Source organism: Candoia aspera, chromosome 14 (assembly GCF_035149785.1).
Source record: "Candoia aspera isolate rCanAsp1 chromosome 14, rCanAsp1.hap2, whole genome shotgun sequence".
NCBI classification, from domain to species: domain Eukaryota; kingdom Metazoa; phylum Chordata; class Lepidosauria; order Squamata; family Boidae; genus Candoia; species Candoia aspera.
Genome location: NC_086166.1, coordinates 15,589,096 through 15,616,354, shown reverse-complemented (window position 1 = coordinate 15,616,354; position 27,259 = coordinate 15,589,096). Strand labels below are relative to the sequence as shown.

Here is a 27,259-nt window from a genome sequence, read left to right as displayed (position 1 = left end):
GACTTCCTTCACGATGTCCTCTGTTGCCCTAACTATGTCAAGATCAGGGGGAACTTTGATGATGTACAAACTTAAGGGGTCAGATGCTGTAGAGGGAGCCATGGAGATGACCTGGAAGGGAAGCCATTGCAGAAACCACAAGGGCAGAAGCGTTTCTTCAGCCCTGGGAGAGGAGGTAGCATCGGGAAGAGGCTCAGACTGGCTCGTCTCTGACTCAGTGGGGTGTAAAAAGAGGGAGGGGAAGTAAAACACAAGCAGACATGCAAGATTCTGTTACTATAGCCTAGTGTCTCCCAACGTCAGCAACTTTAAGATCTGTGGACTGGCTGGGGAATTCTGGGAGTTGAAGTCCCTGCATCTTAAAGTTGCCAAGATTAGGAAACGCTGCCCTAGCCTATCTCTATAAAGTATTGCTCCAATATTCCTGTGGAGACAGTTTCCTGGTCTGGTCTACCTCATAGGGCTGGCAGATGCAGAAGAGCCTCCTTGTGGATGTAATTCCACTTGTTAGCAAGCAGATTGCTACTTTTGCTGTGTTCTTTTTGAAACTCCGAAAGAAGTACTGATGTTCTAAATTGGAGCATTGGTTTTAGTTCCACCTAATTTCTTCGTGCATTGCATTTATTTTACTGTTATTTTTCTTTTCTTTTCTCTTGAGAAGGAAATCAGGAATTCCCAAATTCACAGTCCGCCTCTACTGTAAATTTATTTGCAGTGGCCTTAGGTTGGGTGGGGTCTTCTCTGATAGTCTGCCCTGCAGGTTCCTACCCATTCTTCGCCCTGCTATTCAGCTCTTTCCCAGAGATGAGCTGAAACCAATCCCTCTTTTTCTTCCCTCTGTGAAGAGAGGCTTCTGGTTTTCTTTTGTTTTTCTCTTTGCTTCACAGGGTGCTTGAGAATTTCGTTTGAATTCCTCTTAGCAGCAGTTGTGATTAATGGAGAGGTGTGGTTTTCCATGATGTTGCTTTCCAGGGCCTGCAACCTTCCTTAGCAGCCAGATTTCCTAATCTGAAAATTTCCATAATCTGAGTTAATGGAAGGGTGGCAAGCCAGACATTCACCCACTATCCTTGGCTGCCTCATCGTAAGATCAACTCATCATCCATGAGACTTCCTTCCTTCCTTCCTTCCTTCCTTCCTTCCTTCCTTCCTTCCTTCCTTCCTTCCTTCGAAAGACATCTAGAAATCCCACTCATCACAATGAATGAGAACTGGGAGGCAAAAAAGAGCAGCCTTGGGACTAGGCTGTGTTCTTTGGTACGAATCACTCATTTGTTGGACTGTACTTAAAACCTTTTGAGAGCTGTTATCTGTAATTATATAATTGGTTCCCTTAATAAAGGTTGATGGGCTTTTTTTCCTCTTCTAAAAGAAGCAGGTCATGACTACCTCTCCAGTCCTCATCCACCACCACCGACACACATACGTTGTTCCAAGTGAGCTAATGAGATTTGCAGTGAAAGCCAGACCATTTTTCAGCATTAGCGGCCCAGGATGCATGGCGACAGCTGATCGAGCAGCCCAGGGACGCTGGCATCGGCTTCTCAAGACAAATCGCGCTGAAGATGTGGTGACTTTGCTAACATGGACAGTTAAATAAATTCATGGTAACTGCAAAGGAACAGGAGCTGCAGTTCTCTCTGGGGCTGGGTTTGCACAGTATCCTAAGTTGCAATCCATGTTTGGCAAACCATGGAGAAATACCTAATCAGAGCAAAGCAGGAGTCTCCAATATTTGGGAAGCACATTTAGAATTTTGAGAGCATTTTAGGTATAAGTGCAACCTTCTAGCTAGCCTTCTATAGACCAAGAGGTTGAATGGTAAGGTCACTCTGGGCCATTCTTTCAGCAAATGTAGCTGCTAGCCATTCTTTAAAAAGTTAAGCAGGTCCAAACCTGGCTAGTATTTGGAAATTTTGTGGGAAACCTCAGCTTGCAGGCTGTGGACTAAACTGGGAACATGAGGAAAGAACAGAACCATCCTTCCAACCCAAGTAAAGATTTTTTTTCCCCCTAATAATGCCACTGGGACTTGCAAATTCTCATCTAATTGATTTAATTTTAGAGGCAGCCTGGGTGCCCAAAGTAAATGCCCATTGGCATGCTAGAAATTGGGGGCATTGCATTGTTGCTTTTTGTGGTGAACCAGAAATGATGCTTGTGATGGCATCTCACAGAGTCCCACAGAAGAACTGCTAAGGAGTTTACACATTGAAATAATGAGGTCTGGGAAGGAAAAATACAGCAAGTGATGCGGAGTCAGGCTATCTGTTTCCTCCCTTCTCAGAGCTGTTGACCAGACAGACATTTATGGAGCTCTGCATCTCAAATGGCTAGCTGAAACCATCTCCCACCAAGCCTCCGCTTCCCCATAAATTCTATGTCGAGAAGTTGACTGGTCTGATGGATGGATCACTCGGTTCACTGAGTCAGAATGGATGACAACCCACCATCCTCCATAGTTTCTGAGGGCAGCAAGCCACTTCATAGGCAGGGCAGGCCTCCTAGCAGATCGGAAGAGCCACTGGGTTGTTGCCCCTCTTTGAATCACCTCTGCTCAGGCAGTTGCCCCAGTCTGCCAAACAGTAGAAGCAGCCTTGGAAAGAACCTAAGCTCTGAATTTGGGGGGTAGAACAGATGCTTGGGAAGGGCTTAAGCCCATGAAAGTCCAGCAGTGGAGTAGCGTTCCCCCTGGGATCCAGATCCTGTCCCTGCTGGTGACAGAAGCACCATTGAAATCTGCCTTTTTAAACAGACCCTGGGGTGGAAATCTTGTGAGCTGCCCCAAGGTCTTATACCAAGCTGTAGAAACAGCAGCAGACATCAACAGTTGAGTGATCAAATGGCATTTACCCATTTTATCATGGAAATCATCCCCTTTTTATCCAGACTGCTGGTAGAGCTGAGCTTGATCGCCTTGATTCAGAGGGACCATATCCAGCTCATTAGCTCGTGAAAATTGCTTTCTTTTTGTCAGTGACTTGAAAATATTCTCTTTCCACTCTCCTCCCCAAAGCAGTGTGCATCCCAGATACATATTATACCAGCATTTCTCCACTGCCCTCTTGAGGGAAGTGCTACCAGGAGTCAGGTCAGGAGAGCAGCAAAGAATATTATTGCTGTGGCTTCCTTTTTCCAAGAGATGGTCCACCCTGGAGAGTGTTTGGGCTTGGAACGGAGCGTCTGGAATTGAAAATTAGAGCATGGCATGACTTCCACGGCTGACTGTTCCCTCCTGGGCCGGCCCTGCCATTGGGTCACAGGAGGTCATTGTCTCGGTCAGCAGAGGCCGAAGTAGGCACGTTTCAAAGAAGAGCTAACGTGGTGGGTGTTTCTGTTTAAAAGTTGCATGGGGGAATTGGGGATGTTAAAGCATGAAAAGAGAATAATTGGTGTATTTTAAAGTTATTGTGAAGTTCACATTATCACTTACATTAATTAGTGCATGATGGCTAGAAAGCCTCTATATGTTACAGAAAGATATTGAGGATATAAATAATTTCGAAAGCATGTATGATTTTAAAAAAAAACCATGCGGGAGGAGAAAACCCATCAGACTAAGGTATTGTCCTTCTAATGCAAACAATAAATTAGTTTACATGTTAGCTGTCTGCACATCTCTGGAGAAGTTGAAACCTCCTGGGTCATAGACCAAAGATTACAGTGGAAGGTGTTTGATGGTTTATTGTCATGCTAATGGTGTTTTCCCTGCAAAAGCTTAATGTCTTCTGAGGTTAGTACCTTGCTTTTTTATTAGCCAATGAATTGAGAAGACTGCACATTCCAGCTTAGGCTGCACTTCATTAATTCTGCTTCAACATCTGGCACATTTATATTTATGCATATTTTTTTACTGGCTGTTCTTTGTTTCTGTAGCCTGCAAAGTGAGCAGAGTGAAGGTGGGGTATGTGTGAGAAGATACTCAGGTCCAATTAGCAGGAAAAAGGAAAAGAGCAAGCTCTCTGTCCCTTTAACCAGGGTTCCTCAACCTTGGCAACTCTAAGCTGTGCGGACTTCAACTCCCAGAATTCTAGGAGTTGAAGTCTGCACAGCTTAGAGTTGCCAAGGTTGAGGAACCCTGCCTTTATCTAGTCTTTCCCTAAACAAGGGATGTGTGGTTTTCTTGTAAACGTGGCCTGTAGCATAATATTAGCGATTATGAGCACCAGGTGGGTCCATTAAAAGATATTAGCTATGTTCACAAAATGCACGATACATACTTCATGCTAAACTATCAACCCTACATAACAAATTACAATAGCTAGGTTTACACAATGTTTTAAGTCACAAACAGGCAAACTATGTTTGGGTTCTCATAGAAGCATAGAATCACAGGGTCGGAAGGGACCTTGGAGGTCTTCTAGTCCAACCCCCTGCCCAAGCCCAAGGCAGGAATCCTCAAACCATCTTGCACAAATGGTTGTCCGATCTTTTCTAGAGAACCTCCAGCGATGGAGCACTCATGACACCTGTTCTCTCTGATGAGTGACCTCAGTTTGTCATGATTTAATTATAAATGGGGCATGAGTAAGACAACTCAGAGTGGGGAAGGGGGAAAGGAATGACTTCCGAAAAGCAGGATAAGGGCTTATGGCACAAGGTAACTGTTGGTTGAGTGTGTTTTGTGGTAACCAAATGAAAAGTGAAGGTTCCTTTGGGTCAAGCTCAGGTAGTGGTGACCTCATCAGCACATGTGCTTTTTTTGGCAATAACCCCAAAGTGCTTTGTGCTTGCTTTCTTCCACCTTGACTTCCCCATCTAGCCTGGGGTTTTGTGGGGGTCTCCCATCCAAAGACTAACCAGGCAACTTAACTAACCATGTTATACCATAACACAAATTTGTTTGAATAAAGTATGTTCTGCAAACACAGCAACTGCATTTTGTTAACTGGAGTTTAATGACTGGGTGATCTGCCCTGCCACTGAGAAACTACTTTTTTTTTAAAAAAAAAGTTTAAAATCTAGGCAATATTTCTGCTGTTTTTCTGCAGTTTTTGTCTTCCTTATACTTTCTCATTCAACATACAGCATCTGTGGAAAGAAAAATGACAATTTTTAGCCTGGATGAGGATGTAGGGCTTCATAATATGGAAACTCTCAAGCCCTGGTAACTTCACAACAGGTCTAAATGGTTATGTTGGCAACAGTATTTGCAATGCTGTCTTCTTTCAACTTTCCAGTCTAGTCTACAGGCCCAGGATTGGGTTATTTAAACCAGTATTTTTCAACTTTGGCAACTTTAAGATGTATGGACTTCAGCTCCCAGAATTCCCCAGCCATCCAGCAAGCTAGCTGTGGAATTCTGGGAGTTGAAGTCCACACATCTTAAAGTTGCCAAGTTTGAAAAACACCGATTTAAACAACCACTGTTAAACAAATCATAGTCAAGCCCATGGATGAGCCCAGTCACAGCAGCTGAATAAGAGATGCTTTGAAATAGTTCAGAATTGAGCTGTAAGAATTATACCTAATTTAGGTATAATTGTATGAGGACTGGGACCTCAAATAAGTCATCTCCTCCATGCCTTCAGTTCACCCTTGATGTAACTCTGCAAAGGACAGGCATTTTCCTGCAGCAACACCCCAAATTCAGAAACACCCACTGAAAGAAATTCCAATTGAGATAACAATGTACTTGCCTTGGTGCCCTTATTACCACTTTCTGCGGTTTTGCACTATTTATTACACTTGTTATTGTTGTGCCCTCTTCTACAATCCATGAGGATGATGGACGATTGAGGAAAATTGTTTCTGAACAAACAAAAATAGAGCATAAATCTTAAGTATTCATAATAAGGGACAGCCTGGTGTAAAATTAGCTGTAAGACTTCGGAAGATCTGAAAACAAACTTGCTGCTTCTATTTCCCTGAAGTTACTTAGAGAAGGGAATACAGAGAAGAATGTAATTAATTCTGTACACTTTCATGTTTAATTTCTTCCCCACATTCCTCAAATACTTTAATAAAATAGTTATTGAACCCTAAGGCAGACTGTAACATATTATTTCAAAAAGATGGATGTCCATGTCAATATTTTTTTCACATGAATACAAGCCCAACCCTTGAAGTTAGAAACTTGATTACCTTCGTCAGCTTTGCTGAATTGGAAAATCCCCCAAAGACGTATTTCTCTGATGCTTCCACCGTCTTATTTGAACAAAAATTGCCTAAGTTTTAATATGGAGAGAATAAAGGCATTTATTTAAAGCAGCATTTCCACCCTGCCTTTCTGCCCAAAAGACTTTATGTGCCTCACACATGATCAGCAAGACAAAGGCCACCTTAGCCAACAGGTTTGCCATCTGAAAGACATCACCCAAATAGGAAAAAGGAAGGGGAGGAAAGAGGGGGAAAAAGTAATAAAACACTAATCCTTAAGGTACATGCCGGGTGTTGAATAAAGATCGTCAGGATGCAGTTCAGGGATTCCTGAATGCGGGAGGACAGTTATGAAGCTAGTTTCCAGGTACAAAGGAATAGTCCAACTGCCTTTATCTTTTCCCTCTGCTCTGATCTGAAGAAGCCATTTTCCTTAGAAAAGTTGATATTTTGTATTGTTCTCAAATGCTCAGTGCCTGCTGAGTTTCAGATCCAGAGTGATGGACTGTGCAATCCTATCTCTCTGTTCAAAAATATTACTCCATGGAATTCAACAAGAATAGCCTTTACTACTCTTGAGGAAGAGCTTTCAAGAGTAGTAAGGGCTATGGAAAGATCCATGATGACAGTTTCTCTCCGAGACCGTCCCAAGCAGCCAGATTAGAACACAAAGTGGAATAAATGATGTCATCGTCGAATATTGAAAACAGAAGCTACGCTTGGCAGGACATGTGCGCATGTCGGATGGCCGTTGGACAACAGCAGTTGCTGAATGGTATCCAAGAGAAGTAAAAAGACCTATCAGCCGACCTCCAAAGAGATGGGAAGATCCAATAGTCAAAGACTTTGGCTGAACCTGGAGAAGAAAAGCCAGGATTTGAGACAAATGGAAAGTGTGACCAGCAGGACTCTGTCTGATGACAGTCTGGTCGATCAAGGTGATCAAGGTGATCAAGGAATTCAACAATGACTACGTCCAGGTAAAATTGTGCTGGAGTGCAGCCGTCAATTGTCCTAGCTCTCAACAAGATGTGAAAAGGACCTGCTTCTCCAGTAGGGTGAGGTGGCTCACCATGACATCATCCCATGATGGTGATGCACCTTGCATAAGATGGAGACAGTTTAAGTTGCCAGAAGAGACCTCTTCAATGTACTAGAGGTGGTCTCCAAAGGTATGCAGAGTGACCCACCTCAGCAACACTGCTTTCCTGTTGAGAAGCAAGAGGCTGGGTGGACTCCAAAGCCCTTTGGGGGGGCGGGGGCTTTGCTTTAAATGCTGTCCTCGAGTCACCTTCCCAATGCTATGTATAGCTCCATGTTTGCCAGCTTTTTCAGATCACCCTTGTTCCTCACAATCAAAACATTGAGTTGCATTTGTTCAACCAGCTTGTCCCCGGAGGCAAAGGTAGCTCCCAGGGGTATCTGCATGGATGTCTCAAAAAGTCAAGATGGCAGCCATGGCCGTGTGATCAAAGCCCATCCCCTTTTCCATGTGCAGGGGCTTTGATGGGATGTGTCAGAACCCACAATCAAAGAGTTGTTAGATCGGTTGTGTTCTCTGCCATTGAAGCAACAAATCTCAAGCTCTGGATGGGGTGGGGGGGAATTGTTGAGAATGAGAAGAAATCCAAGGTCGTACCAGCCAGCCAGGAATGGAACGCTGGACTGTTAAGGTAAAAGCCGGGGGGGAGTGTGGAGGAGGTTTTGGTGTGCCTGTGTGTCTTTTATCAGGTAGTTGTGTGAGAACTTTTTTAGTCGTGGCTTTTTGCTTAAATCTGTACACATCATCAATAAATCTGAAATCTGCATTTCATCGGGATGCATGAGTCAGAATTTTATTGAGTCAACTGTGTCAGAACTTTACATAAAGCCACGACCAAAAATCTTACAGCGTTACCCGGAGAATTCACCTCTGAGGAAAGCCAACGTTTCCCTGTTCCATTTGGCTGAAGTGGAAGAAACCAAGTGGGCCAAGTCGGAGAGGCCGATGGCAGAGGAGGAAGCAGTGGCTGGGACCTCGATGGCTACAAGAGCTCGAGGGAAAGTCAAGGAGGAGGGGCCAGGCCGAAGGCTCGAAAGCTCCCAGCTGGCCGACCTCCCTCCCCAGATTCTGAGGACTGTCTCCTTTACAAGTGGTCTATGGCCAAGACTTTGTACCCATCCCCGAACTACCACAGCAACCATCTGTATCCCATGCTGCTATCGAGTGGATGAAACAGATATGTGCCCCATGGCCAGTAATTCAGACAACCCTTGAAAAAGCCAAGGAAAGTTCCAGAAAATATGCTGACAACAAAAGGTCTCCAGAATGGAAATTTAAGGTGGGAGAGAAAGTATATTTGTCTACAAAAAAATTAAGATCATTGCAGCAGTCTGAAAAACTAGGCCCGAAGTTTGTGGGACCCTTTGAAATTGAACAAATCATCAACCCAGTAACTGTGAGGCTAAAACTCCCAAAAAATCTGAAAAGGATCCATCCTGTCTTTCACTGCAGCCTTTTGAAACATCTGCATGAAGCTCCTCAATGGCATCCTGAAACCCCAGCACCAGCTCCCCTCATGATCAGCGGAGAACAGCATTTTGAAGTGAAAGGAATTTTAGACTCCAGAAAACATCGGGGCAAACTTCAATATCTAATCCAGTGGAAACATTTTTGGGGCCATGAGTGGGTGGATAGCTGTCATGTGAGGGCTCCAGATCTTGTAAACAAGTTTCATGCAAAGTATCCTAGCAAGTCTAAACCTTAATTGTTTTGCCTGATAATTTCTTTGTATTAATCATAATAGATATCTTTCTTTTTCAGGAGATGCAGAACTTCTCTAGTCATGGCTTTTTGCTTAAATCTGTACACATCATCAATAAATCTGAAATCTGCATTTCATCGGGATGCATGAGTCAGAATTTCATTGAGTCAACTGTGTCGGAACTTTACAGGATGCTTTGATGGGATGGCTGAGGCCAGCTTCTTGACGCCCCCCTCTCCTGGCCTTCTAGAGGATGGTTGTTTTGGATGGATTGAGGGACCTGAGGGCTGTAGGGCTGCCAGAGCCACAAATGGGGTATTAATTTACCAAAATTATATATTGCATTTCTGTTATTGCAAGTTGCAGTTATTACTGAAGTGGCTGCAGCTGTTGCTCTTATACGCCGCTTGAGTTGCTTTGACTGGAACACTTCATAAATAAATAAAGCATGGCTGCATGCAGATATCTGTGGGACCATTAGGCTTTAAAGCGATTTTCCATGAATACAAGACCAACTGCAGTGAGGTAGCATCAGGTTTGAGATGGGCAGCTGGAGAAGGCAGGCTGAATGTTCTCCAGAGGCTGACACATACACACACCCTTTCTCGACACCCAGTGGCTGCAACCCACTTAACCAGGTTACTGAATTAATCCTTATTCTGAGTTCAGACAATACATGGAGTTATAAAAAAACAACGTGGTGGTCTGAACTAGGGCAACATGCTAAACCACACAGAAATAATCAGGTTTGACTCAAACCAATCTTCACATGCTGTTCTCATGCAGTTGCTGCGTGGTATGAAACATAGCCGTGCCATGCAATTAGTCTCTGAAAATAGAAGGTTTTTTCCCCATCTCTCAGTTGCTGTAGCCTGGGAAGTGGGCTTTGTGTACTAGAATCAGTGTGCATCTATTTTATGTCCATAAGTGCATGGGTGTGCATGCCAGAGAAAAAGAGAAAGTCACCAATCACTTTGGCTTTGTCCCCATCCATCTATTAGCAGTGCATAGTTACAAACTGAGCAGAAAAAGACATTTAGGAAAAAGGGGAAGGGAAGGGAAGGGAAGGGAAGGGAAGAACCACTATCCCCAAGGTTTGTTTCTTCTGTTTCAGTCAAAGGCATGTTTAAGGTAACCTTCTGCTCCTCTCCTATTGTGGGTTTTGAATTTAATCTTGCCATTTTTATTTTTTGGTACTCCATCCTGGAGTCTTTATTAAGATGCCATTAAAATAATGGAAACAATGCACAGATCGCATGCCTGATAGTTGGGGGTGGTTTTCCCCACCACCCAAAGAGTCTGTTCTGTGCACAAGCTAAAATGAGTTGAACAAGAAACAGTCCCAGGGAAATGGATGTGAAGTTGACTGTGGAGTAGAAGAGACAAGCGTCAAGGAGGAGAAAAGCAGTGATGAGATTGAAACTAGAGGACGTGCTCAAGGTGTGTCTCCCAACATTTGCCATTAAAACAAAGCAAGCAAACAAAAAACTGGAAGGGTTACCAGGTTCAAGAGAAGAGCTGCCCTCCCTCGCCTGGTTATCTAAAAGGCAGAGATGAGCTTATCACCACTCACTTTTAGTCTCAAGGTGAGGATGTTTTGCACTTCAAAAACGTCAATCTATTTGTATGGGGGTTAATTGTTAGATCTGTACCTGACCTTTCTGTCCTACACTGTGTAGGAAGTTGAACTAGATGATCTCCAAGACTACTTCAGCCTTTACATTTGATGATTCAACCAATCACAAACTCAGGTGGATCAGTAGAGATCCTCAAATTCACCCAGCTCTTGGCTGATGGGCAGAGATGGAGAAGTTCCCTGCTCTGCCACCCTAAAACTTTGCAAATCCACCTACTCAACCATGGAAACCAGAATGATCATTTGAAATCTGTTGACTTAAGACCATTTGATAATTTATAGGAGGTATGAACGGCATCCTCACAGTTTACTTCAGGAACATTCAGGAATTTCAGGAACATTGTGCTCGAGCCTGGGGCCCTGGACATGGGATAGAGCCCATCTCTTGGCCATGTGGATGATTGGAGGGATAATGCCCAGCTGCTATGTGTGTTTGCTTAAGTGTGTGTTTGTTTGTTTGTTTATTGTATATTTTATATACTGCACTATACTTATTGTAAGCCATCTCGAATTACGTAAAACTGAGACGGGTGGCTATATGAATCAATCAATCAAATAAATGAAATTTGCACCAATCAACAATCTTACACAATAACTCTACATTTTAATTTATCCCAGGTTAGGATAAGGTCAGGGTTAGGAGTTTACATGCCTGATGAATGGCATCCTCAGCAATGAACGACATTTCTAGAAAAGTAGAACTTGCAGAGACCAAATCTGGTTGCTCATTTCACCTCTAGAGTGATGACTTCCCTACTGATAGCCTGCCAATTTCAGGATAGTTGGGTATCGGGTACGATGGGCCATGCATTTCTGCCGATCAATAAAAATGCTATTGGTTTTCACGGCGATCTCCTTCTCCAGATGCATCCGGCTGTCCTCCAGATTCCGGAGGCTTTGCTCAGATTCCAGCAGCTTCTTTTTGAGAGCTTCAATGGATTCGGTCAGTTCTTCCACTTCGCTAATGAGCCTGAATGGAAGACAAGAGAAGAGAGCATGTTGGAGGTGTGGGATTGAGGCTTCCCTGTAGAGAATGAGAAGCTGGGGGCCAATCTGGCCTGGAGATGACATGTTCTAGGAAATTCATCAATACATCTGAAACATGAATGCAGATCTAGCTAAGCCATAGCCTATGAGCAAATGGATCTGTCTTAAGTGGTCTCAGTAATTACCCCATCACACTAACCAACAGTTTATTTCACAGTTGTTAATCAGCCGTGAGTGGCATGGAGCCAGGTTATTTGTGGGACCACCTCTCTCTGAGGGTATCTGCTCATCCCAACAGGTCAGATAGTCAAGGGCAAAGTCAAGGACCTTGTCATCTGGGAGGACCTTCTCTGTAGAGGCCTCTACCCTATAGAACAGCCTCCCCCCTGAGATCCAGAGGTCCCCTACCCTCTTAGGCTTCCAGAAGATCATGAAAATCTGGCTTTTCCCCCAAGCTTTGGGCCAAGCTGGGAGTTGAATCTAGCAAACATGGAGTTGGTATGGTGTTGTCAGAGCACCATGGTGGCAAGTGTGATTTTTTTTTTTGTATACTGTAGGATTACTCCTTTTATTTTTTGTTTGTATTGGTTGCTGCTGTGAGCTGCCCAGAATTATTGTATTTAAGATGGGCAGCCATATAAGTCTTTTAAATAAATAAATAAATAAATAAATAAACACAGTTGAACAAATTACATTTGGCAGGTTCACATTCTGTACCAATACTCTTCCCAAAATCAAGTACTGAATTTAACAAAAGAAAGAGATGGATAAAAAGAGAATAGCGTTTTCAACTGTCTAAGAGAGAATCAGTCATTTTTCTGGCTGATTATAGGAGTGGTAACCCTGCTGCTTTCAAAGCAATCGATTTTATCCAGAGAAAACACAGATTAGCAAAATGGTTAATGTGGGTGAATAAGCATTATTATGCCTCTGCATTTATGCCCCTTTTTTAATAATCTGTGGCCGGTCTTTCACATGCAGCCTCTTCCCACTTTTGGCTACCTGCAGAGCCATTTTTCAGCCTTTGAGTCTCTCCTTTTCATGGGCGTTTAAGGGCCAAAATATATTTCAAGACTTGTGGCGGTTGGAGGCATTCACGTATTACAAATCCAAAGTATTAGGCTATTCACTCTACAGTACCCCCCAAAGGGCCAAATCCTTTACTTAAATTGGTGGTGTCACAACATCAGTGACAGTGCCCCACCCTCCTCACTCACACACACATACAAAACCACAAGAGAATTACACATTTGTGATTTGTATGGAGAGAACAACACAAAGTATTTGGGGGCAATAGAGGAAACCAACAATATTGGATGATCAGAGGTTTCTAAATGTCAAATGTCTCCAATACATCCAACAAAAATTCTTCTCCCTTGATATTTAAGAAGAGAACTTGCTGTTTCTCTTGAAGAGCATGCAGCTTAATGATTGTCTTTATAACATAAAGAGGAAAGATTCAGACATTCTGGCATTCTACAGAATTCCACTTGCACCTGAAAGCCTGGAAGAGTGATTATTTCCCTGCCTTGGACTGATTTCAGGTGCTTCTCTGATTTTATGGCATTGTGCAGGAGAAACATGTGCAGAGGCATTCCACAGATTTGGATTTTTCTTCGTTTGCTTATTCAGGCACACTGAGGATGGGAGCTGCCCACTGCCCATTTTCCCCCAAGTGTGTTTACAAAGCAATAAACATCCTTTTCATCCCTTCTGCACTGGCAGAATAAGTCTGGGGCCTTTTCCAGTCACAATGCAGGCAACCGTTTGAAACACCTCAGTGAGTTGGATCTGGGTACGTCTGAGATGTGCCTCTGAACCAGTCTGTTGGGTACAATTCTGTTCTCAGCAAAAGAACATGGCTTTCCCCATGCTGCACTAGGAGTAGCAAATCGAATCAAATCAAACTTCTATTATGGCCATAAGATCAGCAGTCCCAAAAAATTTGCCAAAAGTAAAAGAGATAAAAATAAAAAATATGTAAAGCTAAAAAGAAAGGAAATCAGTACAAGTCTCCAGATCCGAGGAGAAGGCAGAGGGTGCACAAGGAGACCCAGAACTGGACAAGAAATATCCAAACACTGATCAGACAGGAGACAGGACCAATAAAACTCATGCCCTCTAGCGGGAATCTCTTCATGAGAGGAGAAATGAAAGTCATCTGGAAGTCACAGTCTATATCCTTCTAAACCAAATGTGGCGATCTCAGATATGTGTCTCCCCATGTCAAAAGGTTTCTAACCAGTTTAGCTTCCTGATGTGAATCTAATGTGTGCCTTTCTCACATTTATGCTGCATTTTCCACCCAATGGACTGATTTGGATTCTTTCTTTTTTTCCAGAAGAAGAGAAATTTGGGGGGGAACTTCTCATGGATAAGGATTAAGAGCCTGGCATCTGAGTTACAAGCATCCTGAGGCTCCTTCCCTCTAGAGGACAACAAATTCTCTGGTGGGTCATTAAAGGTTTGGAAAATATTTCAAGGTGAAGATACTCCAACCCTGAAGGTCCCAGTTCAAGGCCAAAAGAGGCAGCCCTGAACTTTCCAAATTTAATCTAGCAAACTGCATCACCAACAGCTTCAATTTAAGTTACATTCATTTAGACTATACTCTGGTTTCCCACACCTTGATTCAGCCCCAAAGAGAAGATGTCATGAGGGAATCCCACCTCCCAGCTCAGGGGCATCCACGGAAAATGGCTAAAAAGGTCATGATGGCAAGCACAATGACACAACTGAAGCTCCACCTGTTTTGTTATGTGTGTGCAATGCACATAAAAAGTGAGTGGAGCCAACTGTGATGGCTGCCATCTTTATTTTTTTGCACATGCCCTGCAGACACCTCTTGTACCAACTGTCACCTGGAAGCACTGTCAATACCCAACAAGACCAGAAGATGGAATATTTGTTCTTTATTTAGTGATGGTAGAAACACTTACATCAGTGTTTCTCAGTCTCAGCAACTTTGAGGTGTGTGGATGTCAGCTCTCAGAATTCCCCAGCCAGCATGCTGGGAGTTGACATCCACACATCCTGAAGTTGCCGAAGTGACACTGACTTTCTTCTTCATCATCATCATCATCATCATCATCATCATCATCATCATCTATTAACTTTATATGCTGTCCATCTCCCCCCAACTTACCTAAACTGGGCAGAATCTCTACAGAGGTCAACATTGGGCCTAAATGAACGATCGTAAAGCCGCGTCTGTGCTACTTTGAGGGGTGTTTCTTTGTCTTTAATAGCTTGTTTCAGTGCCTTGATGTTGTGCTCCTGGTGCCCAATCTCCTGGAGGGTCTGTCCAAAGAGGATATTAAAGATAGTTTAAAAAGTAACAAGAAAGAGATCACCAATGTTGTTTGGGTTGACAACTGTTTCCAAGGGAATGAATCAAAGGGGGGGGGGTTAAGACTCAGATATTTCCAGCAAGGTATTCTAGCAAGCAATCTGTACTGTGATGTTTCAGAGAAAAAGAACTTGCAGCTGCAGTAGGCTTCTGACGTAGCAAATGGCTGCTGTTGACGCCGACTAAATTCTGCACCAGAAGAAAAGAGCTCCAGTCCATGGCAAAGCAATTTGGTCAGGGCAACCTGATGTCGTAATAAAGACCATGCAAAATATTTAAGCCACATCAGACGGTTGAATTCGCCCTCAACAATAAGCCAAGCAGCTCTGGGTCCTTTTACTGCAACTCAGCTGCAGTGCTAGACCAGAGGCCTTGCTGATCCCACCATCAGAAGCAAATGATCCTTGCCCTGCTAAATCATCCCCCCTTTTGTGCCAACTCTGCTTTTGCAAAAAACATTGGAACGGTCCCACCCCTAACTTGGTCTGTTGCAGCGAGTATGTCTTGTTCTGCAGCTGCAACAGACCAAGTTCAGGCTGTTCCAGTCAAGAGGAGACAATCAAAAGCAAGAAGGACAGTTTATTGACAGCTTTGATTAGAGAAAAGACATTGACTAGTTTTATGGTGAACTGGAAGACCCTCTTGGAATTTTTGCATGAAACAGAAAAGAATGAAATTATGATATACGGATTTGATGATCAATAACATTAGTTTGAAAGCCAGTTTGGTGTAGTGGTCAAGGCACCAGGCCAGAAACTGGGAGACTGTGAGCTCTAGTCCCACCTTGGGCACAAAGCTAGCTGGGGGACCTTGGACCAGTCACTCTCTCCCAGCCCTAGGAAGGAGGCAATAGCAAACCACTTCCAAAATCTTGTCAAGAAAACTGCAGGGACTTGTCCAGGCGGTCTCTGAGAATTGGACACAACTGAATGGATAAAAAATAATAGTTGACAATAGTAAAAATGGATGTTATGTTGTAACCTTAGAGTAAGAGTTTAATGTAAGTTTTACTTATATCTGTTGTAAAAGGAGTCGGGAGTTATTCCTTTTTCCATTTCTATTCTTTTTTTTTCTGCACTTCTGTTCTCTTTCTCTTTTTTTATTAGCTTCTGTTAGATTTTATCTCTTTGCTTTAAAATTTAATAAAGTTATTATTAAAAAAAGGCAAGAAGGGCAGTTTATTCATGAGACTCAGAGCACTAGAACAGAACCGTTAAAGCCAAGGATCGTGCCCACCCACACTCATACAAAGCATTCCCTCTACTCGTTTTACCCCACTGGGTAGTTGTTTTAGGAGAAAATGTAGGTCACCTTAAGTCCCTGAAGGAAAGACACAATACCAATTTAAGAAATAAAGGAATATGAGATGCCAGAGCAGAAAGGGCCCTCTGCAGAGATGCAAAGATTACCCCTACATTTTAGGACTGGGGAAATCCATATTAAAATCATACCTGGCCCAGGAGGCTCACAGGGGGACCATAGATGGGTCGGGCTGGTTTTGACTTCATGCAATGGGCAATCCAGCCATTGCATATGATTTGTAAACTATGGTTGATGGGCTTACTGTTGTGTAAACCAGACTACTAGGGTTTGTTCCTCAAACCAGGGTTAAAAGAAACAATGGCTTAGAGCAATGGAAGCCATGGAAGAGCCTGCACTTTTTCAGCTACACCAAATTCCCAGGATCATGATGATGTTAAAATGGAGAGGAAGGAGAAAGAAAATGGGGTGAGAACAGTCAGGACAGAACTGGAAGATCTTAGAAACTAAATTAAGGTGGAGAAAGGATCCATAGAAACAGAGTGAAAAGAGGGGTGATCAACCCTGGTTTTAGTAAGTGGGTATAAACTTCACTTCAGCCTCCCCCAGCCTGGTGCTGGTCAGGTGGTGGCCATTCTGATTGGGGATGATGGCGGTTGAAAGCCACCAGAAAGGCAACTGCACTTGGACATCCCATGACATAGAAATTGTACAGCGTTAGCAGTCTCAAAATGTAGTGGTAGCTGTTCTCTGGAGGATGCTTTGAAAGGACTGACTGGGGGAAAAGTAATGGTATCAACAGCCCTTAGAGATGAAGGCAAGATGGCTCCCATGTCCACGGGCAGTTTCCTTCTGAGGCCCAAAGCTGAAGGTCAACTGAACTTACTATAGAAAGGAGGATTGAAGTCAACAAGAACCCCCTCCTTGTTTTGATCCTCCATGGCTACTTCCCACAGAAAATACACATGATACATGTGCGCAACTGTCCCACTCTCTCATCCCAGGGAAATGTTTGCGGGCTTCACCCAAACTCTTCTCCGCGTCCCTTAAAATCCAGTCCCAGGTTTTCTCAAGAGGTGGACCTCAAGCTGCAAAGTTGCAGTCAGCTCCCCCACAGTGGGGAGGAACCCATGGAGGCTGGCCCCTACTTTTTGTAAATTGTGCTCCAGTTTGTGCTTGGCATCCTCCAACTCCTCACAGCGCTGGGCAAAAGCCTGATTCACCACGTCACACTGCAGGTGCAGGTCCTCGGCCGTATCGTGGAGAATGTGGTCGACGAGGGAGCGGAGGTTGATGGAGGCCAGCTTCTCTCGCTCAGCCCGATAGATGTTGTCGTGGCTGTGCTTGGCCCACGTCTCTGGGGTGGAAGCACTGCCGGGAAGAGGTAGACAGGGAGAGGGACGTAAATCAAATGGCGAGAACCTTAATGCTGCTGCCTAAATTTACAGGCAGCCTTTGCTTGTATGCAACCCATTTCAAAGGGAATATAGAAAATTTGATAGTAGAGGGTTGAAAGGTGGACCTTTCAGGAGAATCATGGTCATAGCCACTTGGCCATGAAGCTCATTGGTCAGCCACTCTCTCTCTCGGTCTCTTGATTGATTGATTGATTATATGCCATCAAGTCATTTTCTAGTACCAGCAAAGATGATAAGAGGCTTGGAGGCTAAATCCTATGAAGAGCAGTTAACGGAACTTGGTAAGTTTAGCCTAAAGAAGAGAAGACATGATAATGCATCTTCCAATACAGGTAGTCCTTGACTTACGGCCATTCATTTAGCAACTGTTCGAAGTTACGACGGTGCTGAAAAAAGTGACTTATGACTGGTCCTCTTACTTACAACTGTCGCAGCACCCCCATGGTAACATGATCATAATTCGGGCACTTGGCAACCAGCCTGTATTTACATCAGCTGCAGCATCCCAGGGTCATGTGATCGCCATTTGTGACCTTCCCAGCCAGCTTCTGACAAGCAAAGTCAATGGGGAACCGTGTGATTCACGTAACAACTGTGGTGATTCACTGAACAGCCACCCCAAAAAATGTCATAAAATCAGGTGCGGTCACATGATGCCTCACTTAACGACTACACTGTTTAATGATGAAATTTCCCGTCCCTATTGTGGTCATAAGTTGAGGACTACCTGTACTTGAAGGGCTGTCACAAGGAAGAGGGTATGGATTTATTTTCCATACTCCTGAGGGTAAGACAAGAACCAGTGGATGGAAGCTTTACAGAAGGAGCTTCCTACACTTGATCTAAGGAGGAATTTCCTGACTGCAAGAGCTCTTAAGCAGTGCAACAGCCTGCTCCTGAAGTTGTGGGGGCTCCATCACTGGAGGCTTCCAAGAAAAGATGAATGACCGTTTGTCTGGAATGGTATGAGGATTCTGAACTGGGCAGGGGGTTGGACTAGAAGACCTCCAAGGTCCCTTCCAACCCTGTGATTCTATGATCATCCCACCTATTAAAAAAAGAACAAGACATTTAAAAATAGAAGCTGCTATTAAGAATTTAATTTTGTTTTTCTTTACCCCCTTAGAGAATCAGCACACCATCTCTGCTCTAAGAAGCACACACAGTCCTCTTTTCCGCGGTGGACCGAGGGTGGGGAGGTGGGAGCAGCCTGTCCTGGGTGCAGGCAATAAGGGGGTGCATTGCCTGGTGACTTGGGGATGACGAGCCTCTCCAGAAGTGGGGTGCTGGGTCACTGCTGCTGGCACATCTCTTTGGCAGTGGTGGTGTGGCACAACAGCCATGGAGGAGGGAGGGTGCTAAAAAATTACCTACTCCGTCAAATCTACTAGGCACGCCACTGCCGCTTTACATCAATGGAAGTGGGAAAGCCTGACCAGAGGACGCCAGAGGACGCCAGCGCACAAGCCGAAGGGGGCGCACGCTCACCTGCTGAACAGCAGAGCCAGCCCTGTTGCTTCCCTCCCACAGTATGAGGACCAGCGACAGCGAAGCAGAAAGGCCACTAATACCAATTTTGGAGCAGTGGAGTTTCTCTGGACCCTGAAGGTACAGTACATCCTTTATCAAAGGTCCAATGCGTAGAAGCAATTTTCCACCTAATGAAGCCAAGAAAGCCAGTTTGGTCTTGTGGTTAAGGCTCCAGGTAGAAACCGGGAGACCGTGAGTTCTAGTCTCGCCTTAGGCACAAAGCCAGCTGGGGGACCCTGGGCCAGTCCCTCTCTCTCAGCCCCAGGAAGGAGGCAATGGCAAACCACTTCCAAAGAACCTTGCCAAGAAAACTGCAGGGACTTGTCCAGGCAGTCTCTGAGAACTGGACATGATTGAACAGATTTTTTTTAAAAATGAAGCCAAATATCTGACCAGTATCTGCAAGGGTTGCTCCTTCTGTTGTCAGCACAGTGGGAAAAGAAGGGGGCATCAACCAGCTTTAGGGAAGATACACATTTGCTGAAATACAGAACTGCAAATTGGAGAAGGGGGGAAGAAGGGCTGAACACGGACCATGTCTAGTGCTCACTGAAAAGCAATCTGCTCTGGGAGTGGAAGATGGAAGAGGGAGGCTGGGAAAGCTGGACTCAAGGATTTCGCACCACAGTGCTTCATCCGTGACCTTTGTCCATCCACAGCAAGGACCCACACATTGTCTCACCTGTCCTCAAACTTGGATGAGCTGGGATGAAATTGAATGTTGGTGCTCTGGTTGCTGTACCGCCCGCATTTCTCATCGATGTGGTAGGTTTCCACCTTGTCAGACCAGTCCATCTCACAGACCTGCTTGTGATCCCGATTTAACCTGGGGAGTTAAATTACCACAAAGCTGAGTGCCCCAACTTGGTTTAAAGTCCCCCTTAAAGCACTATTGTTTGCACAATTCCATAGGCAAAAGTCAATTTACAAATCCAACTCTTGTTAGCTCCATCTGCCTCAGATGAGGCTCCCCGGGGAATGGGTGCAATTTTTGGTCCTCCTAAATATACCTGAGGACAAGGGAGACCCTCAGACTTCAGCCATGGAAGTAATCTGGGGGACTCTGGGTCAGTCATTCTCAGCCCAACCTATCTCACAGGTCTGTTGTCTGGAAAAATGGAAATCTTGTACAGTACTGCACTTAGGTATGAGCACATACTGAATAAAAATATTAAAATACTACTGAATAATAATAATACTATTTTTGGAAATTAGCTTTGCTTTTATAAGACAATTATTTGAAAACCGAAAGTGTTCACAGTCCTGACATTCCACAGCTTTCCTTTAAAAAAGAAAAGAAAAGAAAACAGACTTTGGATTTCCAGCAGCACCACCATCACCCTGAGGTTTCAGACAAGGACATGACAGAATGCTTCTTGTTCTATGTTTCACTTGATGGCAATTTAAACTGAGAAATAAGAAAGCTTGACAGGACATAATGTCATGCTAAGAACATCTCAAGAGTGCAATTGAAAATAATTGGACTATAATTTGAGAAATCATCTCTCTCTAATGAGTCCAAGTACATCCAAATCATCTGCAAGAATTAAAACAGTGGTGAATTTTGAGAACAATTTGAGATCTGCAAGGCAGCGCAAGCACAGACAAGTGCAAGTGCAAATGATCATTTGGGTTGTTGCATAATTATTTTCTTTAAAAAACTCTGTAATTTACAAATGTACAGAGCCATAAAATATTGCAGAGTTCAAGGCAGCAGAAAACGAAAGTTTGAGATTCAAGACTTCTCCTTGTCTTTTCTTATCCGTAATCCTTAATAGTTTAACCTGCTGTCAGATATACTTTGGTTTTCCTGTATTTTGCTGCAAAAAAAGCAGAGAGGGAGAAAAGAAACACAGGTTCTACTCTCTAGTCTACATTATTTTGTCTACAACCAAACGATTTTCTAAAAATAGCCCTTTTATGCTGCAACTTCGATAGTTATGGCCGCCTATCTCCTTGTTTCCTATATTATACCGCCATCTGGCGGAAGGACAGGAAACGAACAAAAAAATCACTATCTTTTTCTTTGGAAAAGACCAAAATAATGGTGTGACTTGTTTTGCAATGCCCAGGAGTTTTCTCCCCACAACAAAGGTTTTTTCTTTGTTTTTCCCAGGGTGCTGGCATATTACTGTTGTTGATATTTTTGAGCTGGCTTTCTTGTTGGAGGTAGCAAATGGGATATCCCTGGTGTTCTTATTTATCTTTTTTTTTAATGATCTGTAGCCTCCCTGGCTGCTCACATTTGAAAAATGTGAAAAAGGCCCCTGGGAGGAGTACCCCGGCACCACCATTTCTTCCCTTAAGAAGAAGTTGCAGTGCAAAATTGAAGAAAATACATTACTGGATAAACTTCTGTGGATCACATTCCCCTTGAATGTGAAGGAAGGGAGAATGGTAGAAGGAATATATTTCTAACATTGAAAGCAGAGTCATATAAGCATGATCTAGACATGCAATTTTCCTTGATCACTTCCATGCATTTGAGCCTATATTTTAAGCATTTTTTAGTGTTTATGATGCCACCAGGCTCCATTTCTGCTAGAAGAATTGAACACAGCCCCCCGCCCCCTTTGGAAACCAAAGGTGTTACTAAAGGAGGAAATCTTAAATTGAAATTTATTTATTATTCACATTTCTATCACCGCCCATCTCCCCCTAAAAAGGGGACTCTGTAAATTGCCTTTACAGGATTGTTCAGACAGAAATTTTTAGATCCCCAGAGAATTTTTTTCAAGCAGGGATGGCATGGCAGATATTGTGCATATTCTTCCTCTGTTAGAGAACTGTTACGTTGATTCCACCCTGCCACATCGATCGAAAACTGTCAGGACTCTTTCACACTCCCTGGGAGTTGCTGTTGTTCAGGCTGGCTGCTAAAAATGTGGGGGCCGGAAGAGACACTTGCATCACTTAGACACCAGCTGCTTAGACAGAGATGCAAAGGGATGCAGGCAGGGGTGTGATGCAGACCTATGGGCAACCAGGGGTGTGATGCACATAGAATTGCAGCATCATGGCCACCATCCTGACTTTTTTGACCACACCCCACAGACACCCTTGCAAATCATGGGGTGTTTTTTAAAAAATACCAGCCCATCTACTCCAAAATGGGAAATTAGGAGGGCTGTAGGTAGGACAGTCCCTATTAGAAGGTGGGTGAAGAATAGATTAATGGGAATAGACTCTAATACTGTAGACCAGTGTTTCTCAACCTTAGCAACTTTAAGACGGGTGGACTTCAACTCCCAGAATTCCCCAGCCAGCATGGAGTTGAAGTCCACCCATCTTAAAGTTGCTATGGTTGAGAAACACTGCTGTAGACATTGCAGCAGGGGAGATTCCATTTCTATTTTAGATAAAGAAAAAAATATCATACCAAGGCCAGTCCTATTGTCCACCTGTTGCCTAAAAGTTTCATTTCTCTTTCACCCTTAACCTTCATTTTGCCAAGTTTTGGCAGGGCTTTGTTTTATGAAATGTCTTGTTGAGCTATCTATCATTTGCTTATCAAGCCTAATTTTCCCTGTGAAACTTTTGGCTTAAGTTTCAAGCCCAGCAAAAAATTATTTAAAAAGTTTGTTGCTGCAACAGATTCTATCCATCTCGTGTTCCAAATACTCCACTTCGTCTCCCCATCAAGGATCTCCATCTCGTTCGGCTGAGTTCACAGATTGTACCGAGCCATGGTGTTTTTAGCCAGCGTTGCTGCGTTGAGACAGCACATAAAAACAGAAACAAACCCCAAGTGCCTGGGTTCCCTAGAGGTGTGCAACGCTTCCAGGCCACAAAGGTCCAACCAAGAGGTGTCCAGAAGTGGCCCAGCCTTAAAACAGGCCGTGCCACCTGAGGAAGAGCGGTCAACGTGGCCCATTTCAAAGTCAAACCACTTTCAAGAAGTGGACAGCTTGTCTCAACACTGGGATAGCCATTCTGGTGGGGTTGAAGTGGGACATTTGGAGGGATGAACATTTTGACTCTGAAATGCTGGAGATCCACCCTCAAAGCTAAACATCGAACCATGGGACTACCTAATGCAGTGTGTGAACTAAGCCAAGGATTGTGCAGTCTGCACCAATCATTTTGTTCCATTTTGCCACTGGCATTATTCCACCCATGACCGTCTGAAGCACAGAGCAAAGAAAACCACGTTTTTATCACTTTTTTTTAATGGGAGCTTGGCAGTGAGGGCAGGACCAGAAGACCATCCAAACAAAATTAGACACAGCCTGGCTTAGCCTCTGTGCTAAGGTTGGGAATCAGCTGAGGCAAAGATGCAGAAGATCACTTACATCTGCAGCTTTCTTTGCAAAACAGGGCACCTCACATGGGTTCAAGGCATACTGCATCCCACCAAAACTTAGAAGTCAACCATGAGCAACCTGTGAAATATCGACAAAGGGGCCTTACTGCATCTGATTAATAGCTTGCTTCACTGTTCTTTTCAGGAGCTCCTGGATATTTCGGATGAGCTCTGCCTCCTAGATGAAAACGGTAAAGATATTAGTACCTGGGACTGCATGCCAAAGGAAATCAAGGGAAGCCTTTAAAATGATGGGCAGGCTGTCCATCTTGAGCTCTTTCAGCATATCATGGGTTTGAAAGCAGAAGCAAAATACAGCACTAGCCACACCATTTTGTTTAAAAGGATCTGATTTTTGTTTCATAAGCAAATTTCTGGCCCTCATGGTTGCAGACCTATGGGCAACCCAGGCCTGCTGAAATCTCAAGAGTGAGAGAGTTTGTTGAAGACGGGCGCAGCCACTGTTCCTGAACCCATCATCACAAATCTAGAATACCTGAATCTAACAGCAAAAAATGCACAAGGACATTCTGTTCCCTGATTGGAGCTTTTCACGGAATTTGAGCATTCCTGTCACACTGGGTGCCCCCCTCCCTGATCTACCTTCCTTTAGAAAACAGACCCCTTCCCATTCGGAACAGGGCCTTGACTCAGCTCCCTTTCCAGGGCTGCCCATGGCATCATACAAACGTCCCACAACTAAAGAATCTGGGCTAAGTGCTGGCACAGTGGTCTATGACGTGCATTTTAGTAACAGACGGAAGGAATATGGGATGTTAAACTGAGGACCAGGAGGGAGCCAGAGGGCTCCTGGTTATGAAGAGTGGGAACAGGGACGATGGACCTTTGGAAGAAAAATGGACCAGACACTTGAGTAAGGTGGGTTGATCAACTTGCAAGGCACAACCCCTCCCCTCTGTCTGCATTTCTGGCTCCAAAGACCTCAGAGCCCCCTTCCACCCCAAAGGAGGGGGTCTGACGTTTTTGGACTTCTTCCTCATTTGGGGCTTGGGGAAGCTTGAGTCAAAATGGAAGGGTTATCTTTTGTAGAGACTTAAATCACACTTAGTACCCCTTTAAAAAGACAACCCTAAAAAGGGGTGTGTGATTTTTTCCCATCCCTTAGAATAAGATCAAGGAACAAAAGAGATGCCTCCCCAGACCCCAAAGCTAGGGTAAAATGGGACCCAAACTTGTATCGTCACCCACTCCAGTGATGTCACCTCCCTGAGAAAGGGATCTGTTGGGTGGGGTGGGGTGGGGGGGAAGCTGATCTGTGCAGGAGCAAGCAGGGAGGGAGGGCTCTCCCGGTATGGACAAGGTTGTCCAAGGGAAGCTGTCCATCCCTGGCTCAGCCCAAGTCCTTCAGCCACCTGACCAGGAGTCTCCACAAGTCATGGTCAGAAAAGTCAGGATGAAACCCATGGCGGTGTGATCAAAGCATTACAAATAAAAACCAGGTAGAGTTTCAACTGCACTGTTATGGCCACGATCTTGACTTTTTTGACCACACTCTGTGGACCTACCTGCATCAGACCCTTGGTGGTCAAAACCAAGCTACCTTTGCAAGGGGTTCCTGCAGAAATCACTCACAAGGACATCCAGCTGTTCTCTTTCCCTGGTGGAAAGTCCATTTGAAAGTTTAAAGGTGACTTTCACACATTTTTGAAGCAATGCTGTCTTTCCTTGTTAATGGTGGGTGGAGCTTCCAGAGGAAGAGAACACTAGGCATTTGTCTTCCCCAAAAGCACCAGTCCAGCAAAATAGCAGATAAATTCTGAATGAGGCAGGATATAAGCCACTCCCATCACAGTTTGTCCTCGAGCTTTTTTTAAAAATTGCATGCATGTGCAAATCTACAGGCTTCCAAGCTAATTTCCCCTTGGAATTTGCAAAACAGGATGTATTCACAAATGATCTTGCCGAGAGTATCAAGCCATATTCCTGGATGGGGTCATTTGTGAATGCATCCTGCAGCACATCCATTTTCAAGGTTGTATGTAATATGTTACATAGTCATATGTAACTATGGTGCAAAACAAATGAAGTATTTTCTTATACCAAATCCTGTCCATCTGGGTCAATACTGCCTATTCTGCCTGGATTCACCCATTGTGCTAAGAGACATTTGTTCTGACCACAATTTGTTGCACAAGCCACATTTGCCTGGGTTCACACAATCTGCCAAACCATAATCTCATTTCAGGCTAGCTGTTTGGGTGAACCTGACTGCGGGCTGGTTTGGGTTCTCTAAGGTTTCAGGCGAAAGATCTTTTGCAGTTCAGCTGGAGATGCCAGAGAAGAAAATGGGGACCTTCTATGTCACCAGACAGAACCTCCAGTCTCAGCTAAAGTTCTTCCCTAACTCCAAGAACACGCAAACAGCCTTGACTCTGGGGACCATTTATGAAGGACATCCCCTACCTTCAGCAGTTCCACCTCCACCTGGTCCCTCACCAGGTCGGGATGCTGCCGGCGCTCACGGCACTGCAGGTTGTCCATGGCAATGCTGTAGGGAAGCTCTGTGGCATCGATGGCGCGCTCCAGTCGCAGCTTCTGAGCTGACAGCAGATGGGTCTCAGCCACAAGGTCCTCAATCTCCCTCTGGAGCTCCGACTTCCAGAAGTGGATGTCCTGCAGGCGCTCGCCCACCTTGGTCGTGGAGTCCTCCTGCGTGCGCTGGGCCAATTCCGCCGTGTAAGTGGCCAGGTTCTGGGACTCGTGGCGGCACCGCTCGGAGTGGTCACGGTCAGCAAAGGCCTCATGGTACTGGGTGTAGTTATGCTGGTGCCATTCTTCGGGCAGGAACTTGGCTGTGCGGAAGCCCGCTGTGGCCAAGCCACATGATGAATCAGGGCCGGTGTTCAGAGCCGGCTCGTAAACCTTCATGGGAAGCTCAGAGACAGGGATGCTCTGCGGAGCAGGTTCCTTGGTGAGAAGCACGGCAGGCTGAGACATGGCTCCACTGGTAGCTTGGCAAAGCGCAGAAGGAGGCCAAGAGCCCTGGGCAGGGCAGGGAGGGGGCTCCCCTAGCCTAGGAAATTCCCCTGCTGAGTGGCCTCAAGGATGCTTGGCTGCAATAAAGACTGCTCCGATCAGCGTCTTCCTGTTGCTACAGGCAACGCTCCTGGCCAATGAGCAAGCCGATCTGAGCTGTATGGAAACGGACCTGGCCTCTGAAGTTTGGTGTTCTCTCGTTGCCTGGCGATGCCTGAAAGCCAATGAGCCGCGTGGGGAAGGACGCAATCCCTCATCGCCCAGGGAGATGGCAGGGGCAAAGGGCTGGGGCCACGCACAAATATGCCAAGCCCCAAAGAGGCGTGGCAAGAAACGGGCACGAGGGCAACCGAGCTGTGCCTCATCATGATGCTAAAAATAATTGCACAACCATAAAGCAAATGTAGGCATTGACCTGATTGTATCAAAAACTAAAAAAAGAAGAACGTGCAACAAGGGCATTCTTCATCCCTACTGGGATGTGGGTGGACTCTGGAGATTTAAAAGGAACGTAATGTTATTACCACAACAACAACAACAACAACATCTTGGCACATAACACACCAGATTTAACTGGTTGAAAAGGAAGTGTGGATAACTGATGTGGCAATACCAGGTGATAGCTGAATAGAAGACAAAGAATTGGGGAAGATAACAACACCTGATAAAGTTAAATAAAACTGATAAAGTTTTGGTGCATAACACACCAGATTTAACTGTGGTTGAAAAGAAGAAAGTGTGGATAATTGAGGTGGGGATAGAATTGGAGAAGGTCACAAAGTATCAAGATCTGAAAATCAACGTTGAAAGATAATGGCATAAACCGGCCTTGGTGGTCCCAGTGGTGACCGGCACACTGGGTGCCATTCCAAAAAGCGGCACTTAGAAAATCTGCACACTGACAAAAGTTCCATCTGTCAATTACAAAAGTCCACA

At 44.6% G+C, this 27,259-nt stretch overlaps 1 protein-coding gene across 1 annotated transcript; it reads right to left on the bottom strand.

Moving 5' to 3' along the window:
- Positions 1–11,063: 11,063 nt before the first annotated feature.
- On the bottom strand, positions 11,064–26,925 carry TEKT4 (tektin 4). The gene is made up of 6 exons (XM_063314941.1): positions 25,751–26,925; positions 23,434–23,504; positions 19,706–19,849; positions 17,224–17,446; positions 14,612–14,766; positions 11,064–11,449 (listed from the first exon to the last, which is right to left on the bottom strand). The coding sequence occupies exons 1-6, from the start codon at positions 26,282–26,284 to the stop codon at positions 11,233–11,235; spliced, it is 1,344 nt and encodes a 447-aa protein (XP_063171011.1). The 5' UTR covers positions 26,285–26,925; the 3' UTR covers positions 11,064–11,232.
- Between the last annotated feature and the right edge of the window lie 334 nt (positions 26,926–27,259).